General features: G+C 33.2%; 1 protein-coding gene across 4 annotated transcripts in view; it reads left to right on the top strand.

Moving 5' to 3' along the window:
- The window catches only part of rols (zinc-RING finger and ankyrin repeat domain-containing protein rolling pebbles), a 144,096-nt gene that overhangs the window by 4,245 nt on the left and 119,935 nt on the right, over nucleotides 1-19,916 (top strand). Inside the window, exon 1 of one of the 4 annotated variants that reach the window (XM_013310734.1) lies at nucleotides 19,121-19,420. The exons of 2 other annotated variants lie outside the window; for them this stretch is intronic. In XM_013310734.1, the coding sequence (XP_013166188.1) occupies nucleotides 19,351-19,420 (70 nt within the window). In that variant the 5' untranslated portion in view covers nucleotides 19,121-19,350. Of the gene's footprint in view, nucleotides 1-19,120; nucleotides 19,421-19,916 lie in introns of those variants that run through there. One more of the 4 variants, XM_013310735.1, reaches the window with a different exon arrangement.

Raw genomic sequence — 19,916 nt, 5'->3', positions numbered from 1 at the left:
TCTAAGTGTCTTCCTTAGTGGCTAATTAACGGCTCAGAGCGTGGCAGTCAATTTTTTTTTTATTTCTTTGTCATTATTTGCAAATAAAAAACTAATTTATACCAGTGTTTTATATTATATTAATTACAAATTAGTTCCAATAATCTAATAAAGCTTACTTTCGCGTAAAAAAACACGGAATTAAGATCAGGGCACATATGAAGGTGGTCCAATTGTGACAATGATAAAAAACTGAAATGTAAACGTTAAAAAACCACAAGAGCTCCAATTGAAATGATATTAGCTTTAAGTGCAGACCGCTACTAGGTAGAAGAAATCGGGACAGACCCTACCATTTGTTACGACTCGATCGTAAATATAAGCCGTTTACTACAAAGACAATATGTAATTTTTGTGATGCAGTAAATGGTGCAAGAGTAAAGAAAAATGTTTTGTTATACTTATATTATAAGGAAGAAAGATTTGATTGTTTATTTGCATTTAATGCTGCGAAACTACTAAACGGGAAGCTACACTGTTCCCAGTTGACATGGGCTATATTTATGTCAAGGTTTTAGCTCTGCGCGCACGAACTCTACCATTAATATGACGATATCACGTGTTGCCTATGTGGAAATTCCGAGAAATAAATCACATCGCCTTCGCTTTTCTAAGTTAATATTTAGCACTTGCATAAAAAACAGGTCTTAATTCCGATTTTTTATGAAAAAAAATATAAAGTAGAATATTATGGTAAAGTAAACAATATTTCCTAAGTAATAAATAGATTTCAGTATAAGAACACAACTGTTAACTAAATTCGAGTTCGAGTCGAGTTGCAATAGTTGTGTTGTACTTTGTACTGACTACTCGAGCTAGTGTTGTGCCACGGACGACGTAGTCTAATTGGCACAAGTGAGTGGTGCTTCCCCTCGCCCACCTCCGCCCCACAGCCACTTGCTCCGTAATTGAACGTTTAAAATCTACAGCTTTACCTTTATATGAGGGAAATTAATTATGTCATATATGTTGTGTATAGAGGGTGTTAAAATTATTAGAAAAAAACTGACGAATTAGGAGCCTTCCTTTTTTATTTTAATTTATAAAATACAGATCACACTAATTATATGATTGCTTTTAACTTATTTTAACGAAGTATGAAAGTTATTTTGAAGCTTCACCAGATGCATGTTGTAATCGATGATAATTTTATGCCACGTTGGATTGATGGTAATAATGTTTGGTGTTCTTGTCGTTTGTCTTTGGCTGAATTAAAATTAAAAAGTTATATTCAGGCATATCGTTATAATTATAAGTGGCAGTTTACATTTTACTTATTCCCCATGTATAAAACATCCAAGGTGTATGCAATTATAAGACTTAATTCAACCGGAGATATAATTCATGTCATAACGAGGCGAGTTTTATTTTTCAACTTTATTAAGGTTAACGTTGAATAGACAGCAGTTAAATAACATTGCGACACTAAATTTTAAATTACCTGCAACATTTGTGGTAATAAAATTTATTGAGCTGTCATAATTATTTAAATTTTAGCATTTTATTTTTGTTATATATTCTGGAAATTAAGATTGTCGATCTTCGTAATTCATTACTTTTTGCAAATGGAAGGTGTAAAACTTTCAAGATATGAGTTAGAATATTTCAAAAGCTAAACTCTTCAAAGTATTTAGAAATAAATAATGTTTTTCACTAATGTGAATACACACACAATTTATAAACATTGTCATACTGATTTGGAGTAGCTAATTATCGACGGGTCACAAAATTTTATCGATATATCGCTACTGTAATGGACATCACTATTGATTTCTCTTGTCATAAAACTTCAAATCCCACCAGATAGACGTAATAAAATTATTTACGACTTCTGGATTTTGTTGATATTTGGCGCCAATCTTTTTTAAATAATCTGTAGTTATATATTTTCAATTTAAATTTCTTTTTTATTAAAGTACTTTTTGTGGGATTAAAAAAATATTTTTTCCATAATACTTTTAAAAGCATCGGACGTGTTTCTCATATATCTCATTAAAATGAGCAATCAACGATCAGTTATCGATCAAAAAATTTTGCAATTAATAAAAAGAAAAACAGATTAATTTAAATTAATTAATTTAATTTGAAAAAAACTTACTTTTACCAATTAAACTGGACCAAAGTTATTTGTTTTTACGAAAGTACACACGAATGTTACATAATTTAATTATTTCTTAATTCTCAAAAAAAAATGTTGATTAAGAAATTTAATTTAAAGAAAAATATTGTTTATAATGAAACTGGTAATTTTGCAAATTGGTGAAACTCTCTAATTAAAAAAAAAACAACTTCAACGTCATGTGAGAATTGAATTTTACAAACTTTACATCTTATAATATGAAATATTATACATGCGAATGTGTGAATGTATTCATAATCAGCTCACTATACGTCCTCACCGAGGAGATCGGAGCCTACCCAAAGTTAAGGGTGATTAGGCCATAGTCAACCACGCTGGCCAAGTGCGGGTTGGTTGACTTCACACATATCTTTGAATTTCTTCTCAGATATGTGCAAGTTGCATCACGATGTTTTCCTTCACCGTAAAAACGTCGGATAAATGTACATATGTAAATCGGAAATCGAAAAACACATTAGTACATGGCGGGATTCGAACCCAGGACCTGCAGATTGCAAGTCAAGTGCTTGACCCATGAGCCACCGACACTCTTATGCATGTATTGATTGGCTGATTATTACAAGGTATCTCCAGAACGGCTGCATGGATCTCTCTGAAATTTGGCATAGATGTAGAACATAGTCTGGAAGAACACAAAGGTTATTAAAATAGTTTAAATATTAACGCGCCGACGGAGTCACTCAGAAGTGTACACTATAATCTTATTAATACGAATTTTATGGGCATTTAACTAACGTGGTATCTTTTATTAATAACAAACGATCGTACTACTAATTTTCTATATTAAAATACATCGTTATATTACTTCTAGATAGATATAACAAGTGCCTACATTCGATCAAACGGTATTCCGACTTTCAGTGAGCTTTAAGGATTTATTAAAATTAAAAATGCAATGATGATAGGTTAGTTAATTCAAATTGAAAATATATACAGTACCTACATTAATTAAACTAATTTTACATAATTAATTAGTGTTACTTAAGTTTTATCACGTAGTATTTAGACAAAATAAGTTACGCGTTTTGTAAACATAACTTAATAAAATTATTCAAACTTTCGTGAGACAGTATACTAAACTGATATATAAACACGGCTAAACACTCACGTATATTCGGCCGGTGGCGGCACCGACTAGTTGTCAGTGAGCTTCCGCGAAATAATACCAGTACCACTCATCCTGAAGAATCCCCGATGGGCTCGAAATTAGTCGGTGCCGCCACCGGACGAATATACGTCAGTGTTTAGCCGTGTTTATATATCATTTTATAACTTAATAACTTATTTATTTAACATTATTCCAAAGGATCCAAAGCTCCGATGGATAGATGGCGTAAATCAGGACGCGAAAAAAGTTGGCATAGCAACTAGGGAGTCCTTAGCTAAAGATAGACCGAACTGGTAAAAACTGTAGAATTAAAAGAAGAAATACAAAGCCTACTTTTCCTTGTCCCTTTCATTCCCATTGAAAAACCTGCGATAGTATGTTTTCTATAAGTTTCTCAGCAGTGAAAACTAACAATATTATCAAAGTGTGTCAGCAATTCCTGTAGTTTGCAAGTGGGCAGATGTCATTACAATCTAGACGCGCACGGGCCGCGAGTACCACGACAAAAGCGGTAAGCGGTGGATGCTTTTATGCTTGAACAAAATTGCATTTTTTCGGCTACAAAGTTCAAAGACAATCTCAGAATATGATTTATGCTTTAATATTGGAGATGTTTTTGGAATAAAATTCAACAATTAGAGATTTTCAAGCAATACGTTAGTGTTGTAAATTTCGATGTATGCGTAAATATCTTGAATTTTCGTTAGTTTACATTGTCAAAAAACATGTATATGTACATATTTACATCTGTTTTTTTACACAAAATCAAAGATATTATAATATTCTTCATTATGTCTTCTCAAATTAATATCATAATTAGAATATATTTCCGAAGTTCTTACGGCGAAGGAAAACATCGTGATGAGACCTGCACATATATGAAAAGAAATTCAAAGATGTGTGTGAAGTCGAGTCGCATTTGGCCAGCGTACTTGACTATGGCGTACCTAGGGGTACGCTAAGGCGTAGAGTACACTCTGAGACCCTCAGTAGGAACGTATTGTGAGCTGAAGAAGCTGAAGATTATATTTCTATTTTAAATAGAGTTGTTCCGTGTCTTATTTACACCATACCTCCTATAAGTCTAACGCTGTATGTAAATGAGGGAAAATGGGGTCGCGGATGCAACGTTTACCCGTTGATTAAGTGTGTACTGACATCGACCGTGATTATGGTGAACGGCAAAAAGTTTTCGCATGCTGCGCATGTCGCTTCCACTTTGAAATGGTGCAAACACTTTAACAAGCTAATTGCTTTCTGGAATTCAAGAGTTTAATTATGCTAGATTACTGTAAATTCTAGTTATGAATGTGACTTTTATGTGACAATCATATAAGACTTTCTCTTCTATAGTTGCGGATTTAGTTTGTTGGAAAAATTTGTTACTTAAAGTCCTTGTTTTTCATGAGCAAATCAGAGACTATCCATTTAACTAAACACTCATATTTATGATGTATACACAATGAACAGAGGACGGTACATGATGAATAATAAAATTTTTGCATTATTTACTTGTTGAATGTATTACATGATAAATCTGAACCTAAAGAGAAGCTTAAATATGAAAAAATGTACTTCCTAGAGCTTTAAAGTTCCAAAGTTTAATGAATTGGGCTTTGCTGAAAATTATCGTTTTTAATTGTAAATCAGTATTCCACTAATTATATTCATTAAATGATAAAATTAATCAAAATAAAATAATTATTTACAACACCCGTCTTCGTTATGTAAATTCATAAACATAGGTGTTATAAGGTGTCATCAAAATATCTAAATAATTCAAATTTAGTAGAACAGGCTTTACGCCTGCTTTCTGAATTAGCCGGCCATAAAGTACAGTGCTTCTCAAACTTGCGCTAATTTAAATATTGACGTTTAAATTCACATGATTATTAGTTGTAAAAAAAAACCTTTTTATATCATACTAGCTGTCGCCCGCGACTCCGTCCGCGCGGGATTAATAATAGATGTTGGCCGATTGTCAGACCTACTCAATATGCTCACAAAATTTCATGAGAATCGGTCAAGCCGTTTCTGAGGAATATGGGAACGAAAATTGTGACACGAGATTTTTATATATAAGAAGAAGGCAAACCTGCTCACAGTTATCCCCAAGAAAAGGTTTTTTTTTTTAAATTGAAAATTGAATCTACCAATGACTATGTCATCAAACACCTTATATTTAAAAGTAATCTTTTTAATAAGTATAATAACTCGCGAGAACTTCATTAAAATAGCATTCAAATGCAGTTTGAGAAGCGATGTTTAGGAACCGGTAGCTTGGACTTTCCTCTCTGCTTTCCAGCGATCACCCGCTATAAATAATAACGTTCGCACGGCCAGCGTTTTATAACGTATCGGCTTTCCCGACATTGCCCACATACGAGGATTAACGATAACTGATAGTATAAGGCGCCTACTTCACCATACTTATTTATAATGCAAACGACTTAACCCCTTCGCGCACAAGGCAACGTAAAACTACGAAACTAATAGTGTATCCTTAACTTGCAAGTATCTCGTTACGCTCTATGTACATACATCGACGTGAGTCGTCGTGAAATGATTTACTCCGCTAACTTGAAAGTCACAGCGACTTTTTCATGATGATCTAGGCTTGTTTTAGCAAGTAAAGAATAAAATTGCATAAGTCTAATAAAATAGATCGACATTTGTAAACAGAATCAAGATAAACCAGTGATCACAAAACGTGTTAAACGCTTAAGAATGAGTTAGTGAAAAGAAGCTTTAGTGACAATTAATCAGTGGGTCAGCAATTCTTTTTAACAGCGGTAGAGCCCGCTTTAACATCTTCGCACGATTTGGTCCGGCTCGCCCGGTGAAATACCACGACCACACAGAAGACAGGTGTGAAGTGGAAGCAATGCCACGTTTCGTCTGATAAGTGTGTGTCCCTGAGGCCTTATTAAGTCCTCTTTCCCTTCCCACCCTTTTTCTTATAAGGAAAGGATAAGAAGTGGAAGTAGACTCTCCGGTTGAGAGGATGCATGGGAAGGGAAAATATTTTCTTTCTGTGCATTCTCTCCTCCGTCGGTTAAAGGTAGGCAACGCATATGCATTTGCGTATGTCTATGGGCAACGGTCACTTCGCTATTTCAGTGATTTCAGGTGGCCCCTCGTTCGTTTGCCGCCTTATGATAAAAAAATTATCATAGTACAAGAACAATGAAAGTTTAACATGCATAAATTTCACAGAATCCAGTAGAATACGTTACGAATAGATTTGTTTCATCTACACTTGATATACACAGATCTTTGAAGATCAGATATAACGTATTCGAGAGATTTTTGTTGTGAGAATTTTGCGAGTAACATTGCGAATTCGACACGCAATAATTATTGTGTTGCAATACTCAACAACCGTATATCCTGCTCTTAAATATTCAATGATCAAACATTCCGCCTGCACCTGGCACAGACGCTTCCTCTGACCTTCGAAACTCTGTATTCATTTTGGCAACATATTGCCGAGAATTTTTATTTTATTGCAACATTATTTTTTGAGTACATATCGAATTCGTTTACTTTGTCTTATTTAGGAATTTAACGTGAAACTTAAACTTAGTTTATTTTTTTTTTAATTTTGAATAATCTTCTCTTATATCATCATCATCAGCTCACTATACGTCCCCACCGAGGGGCTCGGAGCCTACCCTAAGTTAAGGGTGATAAGGGTAAGCACTTGACTTACTCTTATATGCTACAATTAAATTATGTGTTCCACATACGATCACATTATGGCGGCAAAACAGTACAGTTGAAGATAACTGGCCATTTTTGAAATCATTTAAAAATTATTTATGGTATGAACATACGAACTTGAATCGAAACAATGTAGGGCGTCGATCCCATTTAATCAAGTTCATCTCGTCACGCTTTTGATTTTAATTGTCATTAAAATTGGTATAACTCCAGTGACCCAGAAATGGTTCATTAACGAATCGTATATACTAAAATGGTCATGTTTTTCTGTCCGTACTACAATTAAAATTCATTAAAAAAGTTACCGAAATTCAGTCAAGATTCCATTAAAAAAGTTATCAAACATCGATAATTTTTAATGAGTTTATCTCCGATACCAAATATTATTGGCAATTTATCAATGGACAAACAAAGGTAATTTAAATATTATCCGTAATCGATTTTATTTGCTAAAATATACAAATATGGCTGAGAAATCTGATATGATTAACATTTTATTTAATCCGTATTTCTAAACCGTTTACTTATTTCAAGCATATAAACACCAAGTTTGGCAATCAGCAAATACAGTCAGATGAGTAAACCCAAAGGCATTCACTAGTCAAAAGTTTAATTAATTGAAGGGTTCGAAAGAGAATGAAGCAAATTAAAAACTGTAGGTACTTTTATCTGACCGAGTCGAATGGCCACTTTCTCGAGTCGAACCAATTGTACACGATCTTTTTTTCTTTTTATTTTTTTTTCATTTAATTTACTTGCGAATCAGGGTCACTGCTATTTATTAGTTATATTATATGCTTTATTATTTTATCATTTACTGTGTTACTCCAGAAAAATACATTTCTTTCATCCCTTTGACAATCGGTGATTGAAACTATGGACGTCAACGAAATTATAAAAAAGTAAAGGCAACTACATATTACTCCTTTGTTTGAAGGTATTTCCAGAACGACTGAACGGATCTCGATTAAATATTTCGCATACATGTAAAACATAGTCTGGAAGAACACATAGGCTACTAATTATGTTTGTATTTAATACCGCGCAGACGGAGTCGCGGGCGACACCTAGTATTATATAAACGTTGACATTGATTGACAAACAAACAGAGTTATAAGAACGATAACAAAAGCCTGCTAATTACGTGTCAACTATTATCTAATTGGGTTCCGTAACTTAATTAAAATATCAATATTTATAACCCTTTATCACGAGATTCCATCTGTATAAAAACATGTCTTTCCTCATATTTTCCTAGAGATAAGTAAGGATGTTTTTGTATATTTTAAAACAATGCCTTACTTCAAACATTAACACGACTTTTGTAATAACACATATTGCTGTCTCTTTTTTATTCAAACAGAATGAAAGAGATGACAATATTTATACAGTTGCTTCGTTACAACAGATAACAGTGCAAGGAACCCAAATAGTAAATATGAGGAGTTATGGAATAAAATAGCATCTGCCGATCAAATATTGCCGCACCTAAACGGAACAATAACTTAATCATAAGAAACTGCTCGCACGCAGTCAATATGATCGTACGAAACAATTGAGACTTACGTAACAAATTCATTGTGTATTTATTTATATTAACGGACCACGCCTTTATGTGCGTTAAACAAAGAATATGAAATCGTTTTTGTATTGAATTGTGTAAATGAAGTAATAAAGTTGCCTAAGATGTATTGCGCAATAACATATATGCAATTATATCAAGCATTTAGATTTGTGATTGCTTTTTTTGAGCCTATAAAAAAAGTTTATAGCCTTCCATATAGTGTTGCCAGGCGTCTGTATAAAGCTAAAGTCACGCAATCAAAAAGCCTAGCTAAAGATATAGGTAGGCTTTTTGATTGCGTGTCCGGCCAAAATAAACAGCGTCCGTCGTTTTAAATTTCGCTAACGATGAGACAAAATCCTAAATAGTACGTGTGTGTGCGTGTCCTTTTCTACCCAAATGTCCGGCCTGCCTGGTCTGTCCGGCTATTAGTTTTCGCGAACTAACCTAAACCCCTAAGGATGGTTGGAACCTAATAGATGAAGATTATTTTGCAAGTTACTTTAGAATAAAGGCATCTGCGTTAGTCGTAAGCATGAAATGTAACTCTTAGGTTAGGTTTACAATTTAACTTAGAACCGACTTGTACTTAGTAAATTGTTTTTTTTTTAACTTTAAGTATTCAAGCATTTGTTACAAATTGCTTCTTGTAGACGCATGTCGCGTATTTGCATATTAGTTTGTCTTTGTATTGCGGTGCGTCAGAGGAATTTCCTGTTGCACGTAAAGATTTGCATCCGATGTCTGCATATTTGACATTATTAATCAGGAATCGAACACGTTGCAACCTGTTTGAAAATAAGGTCTTGGAGTTAAACCTCATAATTTAAGTATTTTTTTGTTAATTTATAATCTGTTTTTATAGCTTTAAAAGCTTACTTTACTTTGCAATTTTTTTTCTTTAATTTTATAAGTACTTTGTTTTACACTAGATGTCGCCCGCGACTCCGTCTGACTCCTTTGAATATGCTTTGAACATAAAATTAAATTAAAATCGGTCAAACTGTTTCGAAGGATTCTGGTAACTAACACTTTCTTTCTTTGTACTTTCTAAAATTTCTTGGATGAAAAGCTTTGTTTTAAGAATTTTCTATTTTATCTCAATTAGTTTTATCGTTGAAATGTTTGAAATGTACCAAAATAACTTATATTCGTATATCTTTATATATATAATTCTTCTGTGTGTGTGTATGTCACTGAACTTCTCTCAAACGACTGGACCAATTTTGATGAAATTGTTTGTGTGTGTTCAAGGGGATCTGGGAATGGTTTAGATTCACAATTTTGTCCGCTGGACAACGTTTTTTTAATTTATTAGTAGTTGTTGATTTTGGAATGTTTTACATTGGATCCGACAGACGGCGCTACCATCGCAGTGTCAATTTTTTCAGTCAGTTTCAAATTAAAGACGTGTAGACAAGACAACGTCTGTCGGGTCCGCTAGTATATATATAATTCTTCTGTGAGTGTGTATGTCACTGAACTTCTCTCAAACTACTGGACCGATTTTAATGAAATTTTTTGTGTGTGTTCAAGGGGATCTGGGAATGGTTTAGATTCACAATTTTCATCAAATATTAACTTCATATTAATTTATTCAAATTAAAGATGTGTAGACAGGACAACGTCTGTCGGGTCCGCTAGTATAGTATAAGTCAAACAAATCATAGGAATTCCTGTAACAGAGCACTGTGGAACATTAAAAGCCAGATGCGTTCGTGTGGCCCGAGCCTAAATATTTATTTGTTTTGTAATACTTCCGCAATTAAATAACTTTAAAATAGAATGCTGTACAAATACGATTGTACCACGCTTTTATGTTTTGTGATTTATCTATCGTGTTATTTGTAGAATATTTACCGTACTTCGAAATAATTTGAATTAAAAAAAACATAGAAAAAATATTCATCTAAAGAAATTGCTAGGTACATAAATCCAAATTTAATAGAAATCAAAAAATATATATTAATAGGTAGAACGCCACGGCTTAGTTGTATTAAACATTTGTATTACTGACTTACTTAAAAAACTTAATGGATGAACCTGTACTATTTGTCATAGAACCATAAAAGGTATGACCAACTCCGTAAAAACTACGCATAATCAATACTTAGGACTGCCATACACGGATAACTTCAAGCAGTAGCTTACTGCACGCAACATTGTTAACTACAAAATCCTGCATCCAGCAAGTCGATTTCCCAAAGCCCGTGTACAGCATAGCGGCCCTTTTTCATTCACTGGAATAGCAACGCCGGCAGTTGAGGTGTCGACCAACACAAGGGATGTTGAAATAACAATGGGAACAGGTTGCCGGGCCGTTTATAGCAAACAATTTACTTATTAGACGCATGGAATAGAGCCACTAAAATGTTGCATCAACATTTATTCTGATAAATGTTATTTACGTTGAAAAAATATGTAGTAAGTAATTTCATATCAGGTGTTATAAGATGTATCTTTAAATTAAACATCACGTGATCAGATTTTTAATTATGCTTAAGGTAACAAGACACCTGTTAGTTACATTATCTAATTTATAATACGTGAATATTTAAATTAATTTTCTGTTAATACGAACAATATTTTGCAAACCTGAATTCATAAAATAATTGTTTCTTATACAACTTCTACTTTATATGTTAATTCCGTTTTCACGGATAATAAAGTTTAAATTACTATTAACATTAAATTAATTAATTCCATATAAAAAACCAAATCACAATTTTATACAGTTTACTTAACAACTTTCTATTTGGGTGTCATTTGAAAACGTTGCACTAAAATAATTCACCTCATAACAATATAACATATCAAGTAAAGTATATATAATATCTTTAACTTAAATCGTCAGTTTAAATAAAAATGTTGACCTAAAAACCTAGTGCGGCATTTTAGCTGCCCCGGACAACTTTTTGCGTGCGCGCGGATGAGTCATGCAGTCAACGGACGCAACTTGACCGCGCGTTTGATGGACTTTTTAATTTAGAAACCTTTTTCTATAGTAATTCATGATCTGCTTTTTTACTTTTATAATATTCGTTGTGAAGCTGGATGTTTTGTACCTAACTCAGAATCCTTTAATCGTTACTTAAACATCCGCTTAATGCTGTTGCTCTGCTCAGCTAAAAAATCCGTGTCGTTTAACATGAATTATTAAAAGCCATGACATTGAATAAAGGTTTAGTATTTGCATATAAAATTATGGTACTGCAATATAACGAAAGTTTCTTCGGAAATCATCATCGGAAATCGCAAAACACATTGGTACATGGCGGGATTAGAACCCAGGATCTGCAGATTGCAAGTCAAGTGCTTAACTCCTGAACCACCGACTCTCTTAAAAGTGTAAAAATAACTTAAACTAAAACAAATCAATCTGAAAATTTCATCTTTAAGTGCCTAAATAGCCACCATTTCTAATTCGGTCCACGTATTGAATTCACTCTTACCTAACGCACAATTCGCCCTTTTATAGCTTGTGCTAACTAGTACTATAGTAACATTTTGTATTCAGTTCGTGTGTCCGTAGCGTTACAATCAGACCAATTAATCTCTAGTTGACCCAGGACTCGGATCCGAATGCTGTGAATGATGACGTCATAAAAATAGATCCATATCAGGTACGTTACTGCTGACGATTCGAAGTTTTTACTTCAAAAAATAAAATAAAAATGCTGTAGAAACAAGTATTGACCGAAAGTGTTTATGAAGAATTGAGCTTTAACGTATTATATTAATACTAACTGTCGCCCGCGACTCTGTCCACGGGCGATAGTGCCAGGGCATATGTATTCTTCCAGACTGTGTTATACATTCATGGCAAATTTCATCAAGCTCCGTTGAGCCGTTCTGGAGATATTTTCTAAAAACATTCGTATTTGTAATATTAGTAAGATGTATATATGGACAAAACTGATATATAAACACGGCTAAACACTCACGTATTTCGCGGACGCGGGAGTAAGCGACGGGCCGCGTCCGCGAAATAATACCAGTACCACTCATTCTGATGAAGGGCCCCCGATGGGCTCGAAACTAGTCGGTGCCGCCACCGGACGAATATACGTGACTGTTTAGCCGTGTTTATATATCAGTTTAGTATAATGTCTTACGAAAGTATGAATAATTTAGTAGATGGACAAATTACCTTTTACAATCTTGTCACATACAAGTTGCAGAAAATAATTTACGTTATAGCTCTTAATAATAAATTTTTGACTATAGTAGACCATAATCGCTTTAATGTATAATTTTAGTACATTGAACCTTTTATGTGTGATCCTACATATTTTCTAGGTACTGTTAAGGTACACAAAAACATTTTTTATTAATAAATGGAAAGTTTATTTAAGACAAGACATGTGAGATGTTTTATATTTATTGAGTTCGCAGACAAAAATTACAGATCCATATAAGTCAGGAATAAAAAATAACAAACGTTTGTTTTTATATGGGAAAAAAAATCGATGAGAAAGGGTCGAGTGACCGAACGCCTAAAAATGTTCGGAGCGCGCCTCGGACTGTACGAGAGAAGAATTTTAAATAGACCCACGCAGATATATCAGATTCTGAATCCCAAAAGTAACATGAAAGTCAATCGTCATAATAAAATCCCACGTTAAAGTCAAACAGAACTCACTATGGGTTTCTGAGGCCAAAATCCACATTTAAAACATATTGTTTACTCTGATTTATCAAAGATAAAAGACAAGATGATATTTGTACCGAGATTTAAGTCTCGGAAACCAACTGTAAATAAAATACGTTAATCACATTGTAAAATCTATATTTCCTGGTTTATAAAAGTAGACATCGATTGATGCAGTCTTCGAAAGAACAATTGTAAACTTAACAGACACAATAAAAGAAAGAAGAGACTTCTAGACTATTATTATGTTACTCTTTGAAGTGTTTTACTTTTTTAAACACAGAATAACACTTTTTAAATTTACTATACTTTCGAGCGTGGAATTTGGTGCACATCTAGAGGTTATAAATCTATGTAAGACTCCTTTAAAGGTACTGCTGGGATCCGAGGTATTGGTATGAAAAACATTTCGGGACTGATGGACTTAGGTCCAACCATGAATGTGACCTTGGAATAGTTTGCTGGTTTAAAAATATATGATCTTTATATCTTTATATAAATATTATCTTTATAGAACATATAAAAAAGGTTGGACTAGAAAGGATTGGGATCTCAACAAATATTTTTATCTAGCAACAAACAATGTGGTTTTATTTTGTTTAAGTGGGACTGATATTTAAAATTCATTATTAATATTTTAATATTGGATGAGTGAAGATTAGGTAGAATAAATTATTTTGCGAAACTTTTAATCTTTCGTACAAAATTGAAAATTTAAAAATAACCCTAAGTCGTGGCCAGTTTTGATGAATAATATCGTTAAGGGTACTCAATACTATCAAGATTTTGCATTAAAAAATAAACAACCAAAAAACAGATTCAAAGGAATTTATATGAAAAATAACAAACTACCAAGAGTAAAATTTGCAAAAAGTAAACAAGCTTTACTTAGGCTTAAATAAACATTTTTATACTAGCTGTCGCCTTTTACTTCGTCCGCGCGGGATTAAAAAAACCTAATTAGTAGTGTGTTCTTTCCGACTATGTTCTACATCTATAACAAATTTTACCAAGATCCATGAGGCCGTTCTGGAGATACCTTTTAACAAACATCCATACATCCAAACATTCGCATTTATGATATTAGTAAGAATTTCTTCAAGTTGAATTGTACATAAAAACGTCACAGTAAATTATAAAAATAAACTGCAAAATATTCACCGTCATCATCGTCATAGTCAAGCTAAATTCATCCACTGCTGGACGTAGGCCTCACCCATTGAATGCCACAATGCCCGGTCCTGTGCCGCCCGCATCCAGCACACTCCAGCAACCTGGTTAAGGTTGCGGGAGTGCACTGCAGGTTGCAAAATATTATCTTACTAATGCGAATGTTTTAACGTATGGATGGATGGATCTTTGTTAGAAGGTTACCAGAACGGCTGCATGGATACTGACAGGCATAGATGTAGAACATAATCTGGAAGAATAAATAGGCTACTAATTAACTTTTTTTATTTTGCACGGACGAAATCGCGAGCGACAGCTAGTATGTATACCTCGGCTTTCTTTATTATGTAGTAGCAGGTTATTGAAGGTAATTGTTATGTGTTACATCATTGTACATGTTATGAGATTACCAAGCCCACATTATGGTAATTTCTTTAATTTTTAACAATGTACAAAATTATACATCTTCTGATAAATATAATGTTCAAATATTACGTAAATTTTAATTAATTACAAGATAATATTGTAGGTTACAAATATATAAGATTTTTTAACTTTTATTGATTTTAAATTTGGTAGTTTACAGATCCAAAGAATGGAATAGGTACTTTTGATAAACATCCAAATATTGCACAAATCTGATTTGGTTCAGTGTGCTATATACCAGTGGTGGATGTGTGCTATTTACCTTTAACGAATTTATAGAAAAGACAGCTATAAGAGGAAATTAAACTCAACTACTAAATATCTACGCTACCAAATAAGTAACTTTAATTAAATTCATCATCATCATCAGCTCACTATACGTCCCCACCGAGGGGCTCGGAGCCTACACTAAGTTAAGGGTTATTAGGCAATAGTCAACCACGCTGGCCAAGTGCGGGTTGGTTGACACATATCTTTGAATTTCTTCTCAGATATGTGCAGGTTGCATCACGATGTTTTTCTTCACCCTAAGATCTTCTTAAGTAAGGTGCTAGTCTGTGAGGCACCTTAAGAATAAGAATATAAAGGTCCTGTTTTACGCCCATAAAATGCTCTTGCAATTTGACGAAATTATTTTATGGTATTTAAATTTTATGCATTAAATGAATAAATAAGGAATACGTCATAGTTAGCTAAGTTATTCCAATGTTTATGTTTCATATCCAGTATCACTTTCAGTTTCACCATCATTTCACAACACCTTTCCACAAAAGTAGGCTAATAATGAAGCCTGGGGTAACAGAAAACATCGAAGTCGGTGTGGTCCGCGTAAACTGTCATTAGTATATAAATATATACAATTATGTCGTTCTGTACCGACGTCTATACAACTTATAGTCTTGTTATTATCTTCTCGATACTTAGTGTTGTCGATGGAATTAAAAATCGATAAATAATCGTTTTAGTGAACATCGTTAAAATGAATATCGATATGCGAATGCTGCCTGTAATCAGGTATGTCATAAATATTATTGTTAATTAGGTACGGTCACGGTTTACCATAATTCCAATATTACGTTAAAAGTGTAAAGATTGTCTGTTATTTTGTCCATGCGACTGTTAATTTCGTTAAAATTAATCTACTTCATTGAAACCTTGGTTAATGTGAACGATACGAAAGCTGGTATATAATTTTCCTATCTTTAACGCACTCAGAATATTATAATTGCATATATAGTGAGAGAAATCTACATTAAGGGATTCTACACCTATTTTAGTATACACTAAGTGGTCTTTGTCCCTAATTTAATGTTGATTATAATTATGAAATTCTAGAATTAGTTAACCTGGTAGGTACGAAGTACTAGGAGTTCATAAAAGGTAAGTATCATTTATTATTTCTTTTAATCTTTCTCTGTCATTAGGAATGGCATGCTCGTTGCTTTTGCCGACACGTCCGCATTTAGTGTACTTATATAATATACTTTGCACTTTAAGTCAATAAGTTCGTTAGGGTGAAACCCCTCGTCTTGCATTACACTTCTAATTACCTGGAACTTATGAATAAACATAAATAACACATGCTAAATTGAAAAGTTTATTTAAAAAAACATTTACGTAAATTAATTGTAGTAATTTATAATTTACTAGCGGACCCGACAGACGTTGTCCTGTCTACACGTCTTTAATTTGAAAATTTCAAACTGTTTTTAATAAGCTAAGCTAGGGACAGACTAAAAATAAAATTCGAATATTATTTAAAATTTGACACTGCGATGGTAGCGCCGTCTGTCGGATCCAATGTAAAATATTCCAAAATTAACAACTACTACTAATAAATTAAAAATTAATTAAAAAAACATTGTCCTGCGGACAAAATTGTGAATCTAAACCATTCCCAGATCCCCTTGAACACACACAAAAAATTTCATCAAAATCGGTCCAGTCGTTTGAGAGAAGTTCAGTGACATACACACGCACAGAAGAATTATATATAAAGATTATTTATAAGCTATGTTTAAATAAAGAGAGTTACCTGCAGTCAAACTGCATAAGCAGTTTTGCGGGCCATAAATTAAATAATAAAAAAAATTGTTTATTGGGCAAAGAAAAATACATTTACACAAAACTTTGTGGGCTCTGTCTCCGGAACTAGTTGAAAATGAGTTTCAGGAGACAGCACATTCAATTATATGAAAGTGAAACTTTTTATTAATAAATGTATTCAATAAAAAAAACAGTTATTTACACTTATTGTATAGTTGTTTCCTTATTATTGAGTGAGTCATAGACAATTGTTGCATATCCAGTCTCGCCTATTTAGTCTGTATCATAACGACTGTCTCATTCCTGGCCAGTGCCCCGCCTGTCCGTCTATCCAGAAACAACGCAGAAGATTAATGGGACACAAAATTACATGGTGTTACCATCTGACAAAATTAGCCTCGGGAATACTGACTCGACCGATTTGACCGGAGCATAAAAACAGGATCTTGTGGGAACCCGACATTTGCGTCCCAGTTTTTTTTTTAAATCGATTGCCAGGAAGTGGCCTGTTTTGATTGGACCTTTAAGGTTTTATTTAAATTTAAAAATCGAGTTTACCATAATTAATAAAATAATTTTTTACATTGATATTTTTGAACGTAATGAAATTGTGCTTGTTATTTAAATTACACTCTTTTAATGAACTTACGATATTATTTTGAAATTGAATTATATAATATAGTTTGTAACCAAATTTCAATATAATATTTTTTAATTTACCAATTTTTGTTCCGAATTTGATTTTGTCCCATTCGGTGTCGAGACCCTTGGTCCGTGGGTCCTAGAGCTTTAAGGCTTTAAGGAAATATCAAAAAAGTTAATCGACATCACAGGGGACCGAAGAGCTGGCAGCTACCTCGGACAAAGAATTAGTAATTCAAAGGGGGAACGCTGCCAGTATCTTCGGAACCTTAATTTAAAAAAAAAATATTTGTTTTTAATATTTTATTTAATAAACCCTAGTGCCATGGTACCCGCTTTCATTTGTTACTAATTTCAACGTATATCAAAATGCTATTATATTTTACTACATCCAGGGTAGCGTAAATACTTTTTAAATATCCTCAATTTACAGTCATTGTTGCAGCAAAACTCGTTAATAAAGTCATGCCTTAGTTTACGCGTGTTACGAGAACAATGCGCCCTGGGGGCTGACTCAACCCCTAAAGTAATAATAATTTGTTTTGCATTGTTGGGTAACTTCGTACTGGTGTGGACACAATTAGAATATTCAAATTGTGTACGCAAATCTTCCTGGAGTTTGTCATAAATATTATAAATGCGAATGTATGGATGGATGGATTTTTTTTTAATATTAGCAAATTTTCGTGAATATTTCTTGTCCGATTTCAAGTAAGCTCTAGGCCCGTCTAGGATATGGTTTACGGCAATTGTCGATTGGCGGGATTCGAACTATCCACGTGATCGGAAATCCGTACCTTTAACCATTTGGCTATTGGCGTTAAAATGATGTTTGAAGGTATCACGGTTGCTTGGATCGCACTGAAATTTAACGTATTTAAGGAACATAATCTGGAAGCACATAGGCTACTTATTAAGTTTTTTTAATTCTCCACAGACGGAGTCGCGGGCAACACCAAGTTAAACTATATAGGTACATATTTACCTATATATTTAAATGGTAATGCCAGCCGGCGAAAAATACTGGTAACAAATTGCAATACTATAAAAAATATATATACGGAATGACACTAAGGAATCTGTGTTTTAAACCAAACTTGATTTTCTTGTTTATATGCCATTTGTTACTTTGTAATATATTCTTAAGATATCGTGTAAAATTTTTTGACGTTTAAAAAAAGTGCAAGGCGGCTGTGACTTCAAAGTAAACTTAAGTAGGCGCGTAATCTGTATAAACCGTGAAATTTATAAACTTAGCTTACTTTAAACCTGTTCTAGTAAACATCTACCTTTATTTCTAGTTTGAATTCATTTGGAAATTCTTTCTATAAGCAAATTTTAGAGCAAATTAAGACTGGCAGCCATATTTAGTTTATAATTAGTCTTTGTAAATTGCAGATTCATAAACTCTTACGCAATACAAAAGGGCAATAAAAAACTGCGCTTTTTTAAATAAGCAATTCTCGTTCGTGATATTTAAGAGTAAACAATTATAATGTAAATAGAGTAAAAGGTAAGGAGTAAAAAGTTTAAAATCAGTTTACAAGTTGTAGAGTCTACAGGTTTGAACAGAGCGGGCATTACAGCCGCGTCGCCGATTGGTCGATTGTCGTCTCATTCGCGTCGGTGCAACGCTGCGCGACGGTTGTCAGCGCGTACGCCGCCATTTTTAACGTTCCAAAATCAAATTAAAACACAAACAAATGTAACAATATCGTCACTGGTACTTACGTGTTAAATATAAAGTTTAATTGTGTGTGCAAACCGTGATGTTGGAAAAGATTTGTTTTATGTGAAAGGCAAGTGTTTGTGACCTTTCGTGTTCCCAAGGAGTATGTAAGATGAATTCGAAAAAGTTAGAATACTTTCAAGATGATGAGATCGACGAAAAGCTAAATCTTAGCTTCTTAGGTAAGTCGATGAACATTTAATGTCCCTTGTTCGCTATTTATATCGCTGTAATGACACAAATAGTCTCAGTAAATAGCAGTTTATCTTTAATATATTGTCGTGATTGGAATATCGGAGAATAGATGGTTTAAATCGCTGAGATGTTCATTTAAATATATGTTTTATAGTATATTTAATTTTGTAAATTTGTAATTAATTTATACTTGGATGGTTACGAGCATTAACAATATTTGAGCATCTTAACGAATTTTAATCCTTTTGAGATATACAGTATATCAATTGATGTCCTCTTATGACCCAAATTATTTGTTTTGTTTAAAATAAGAAAAATCAGGGAGCAAATAAGGTAGTTTAGTTACTTTTTCAAATAACGATCTTTTCAGGATGCTTTAGTTGCGTTTAACTTTGAATGCAAGTTTACTCATAACATCAAAATTGGAGTTTATATTGTGTTTTAGATTTAAATTTTATCAGTGGCAATAAAATTTACATTTTA

The sequence above is a fragment of the Papilio xuthus genome, unplaced genomic scaffold, assembly GCF_000836235.2.
Source record: "Papilio xuthus unplaced genomic scaffold, Pxut_1.1 DF827714.1, whole genome shotgun sequence".
NCBI classification, from domain to species: Eukaryota; Metazoa; Arthropoda; class Insecta; order Lepidoptera; family Papilionidae; genus Papilio; species Papilio xuthus.
This window is presented reverse-complemented; position numbering and strand designations above follow the sequence as displayed.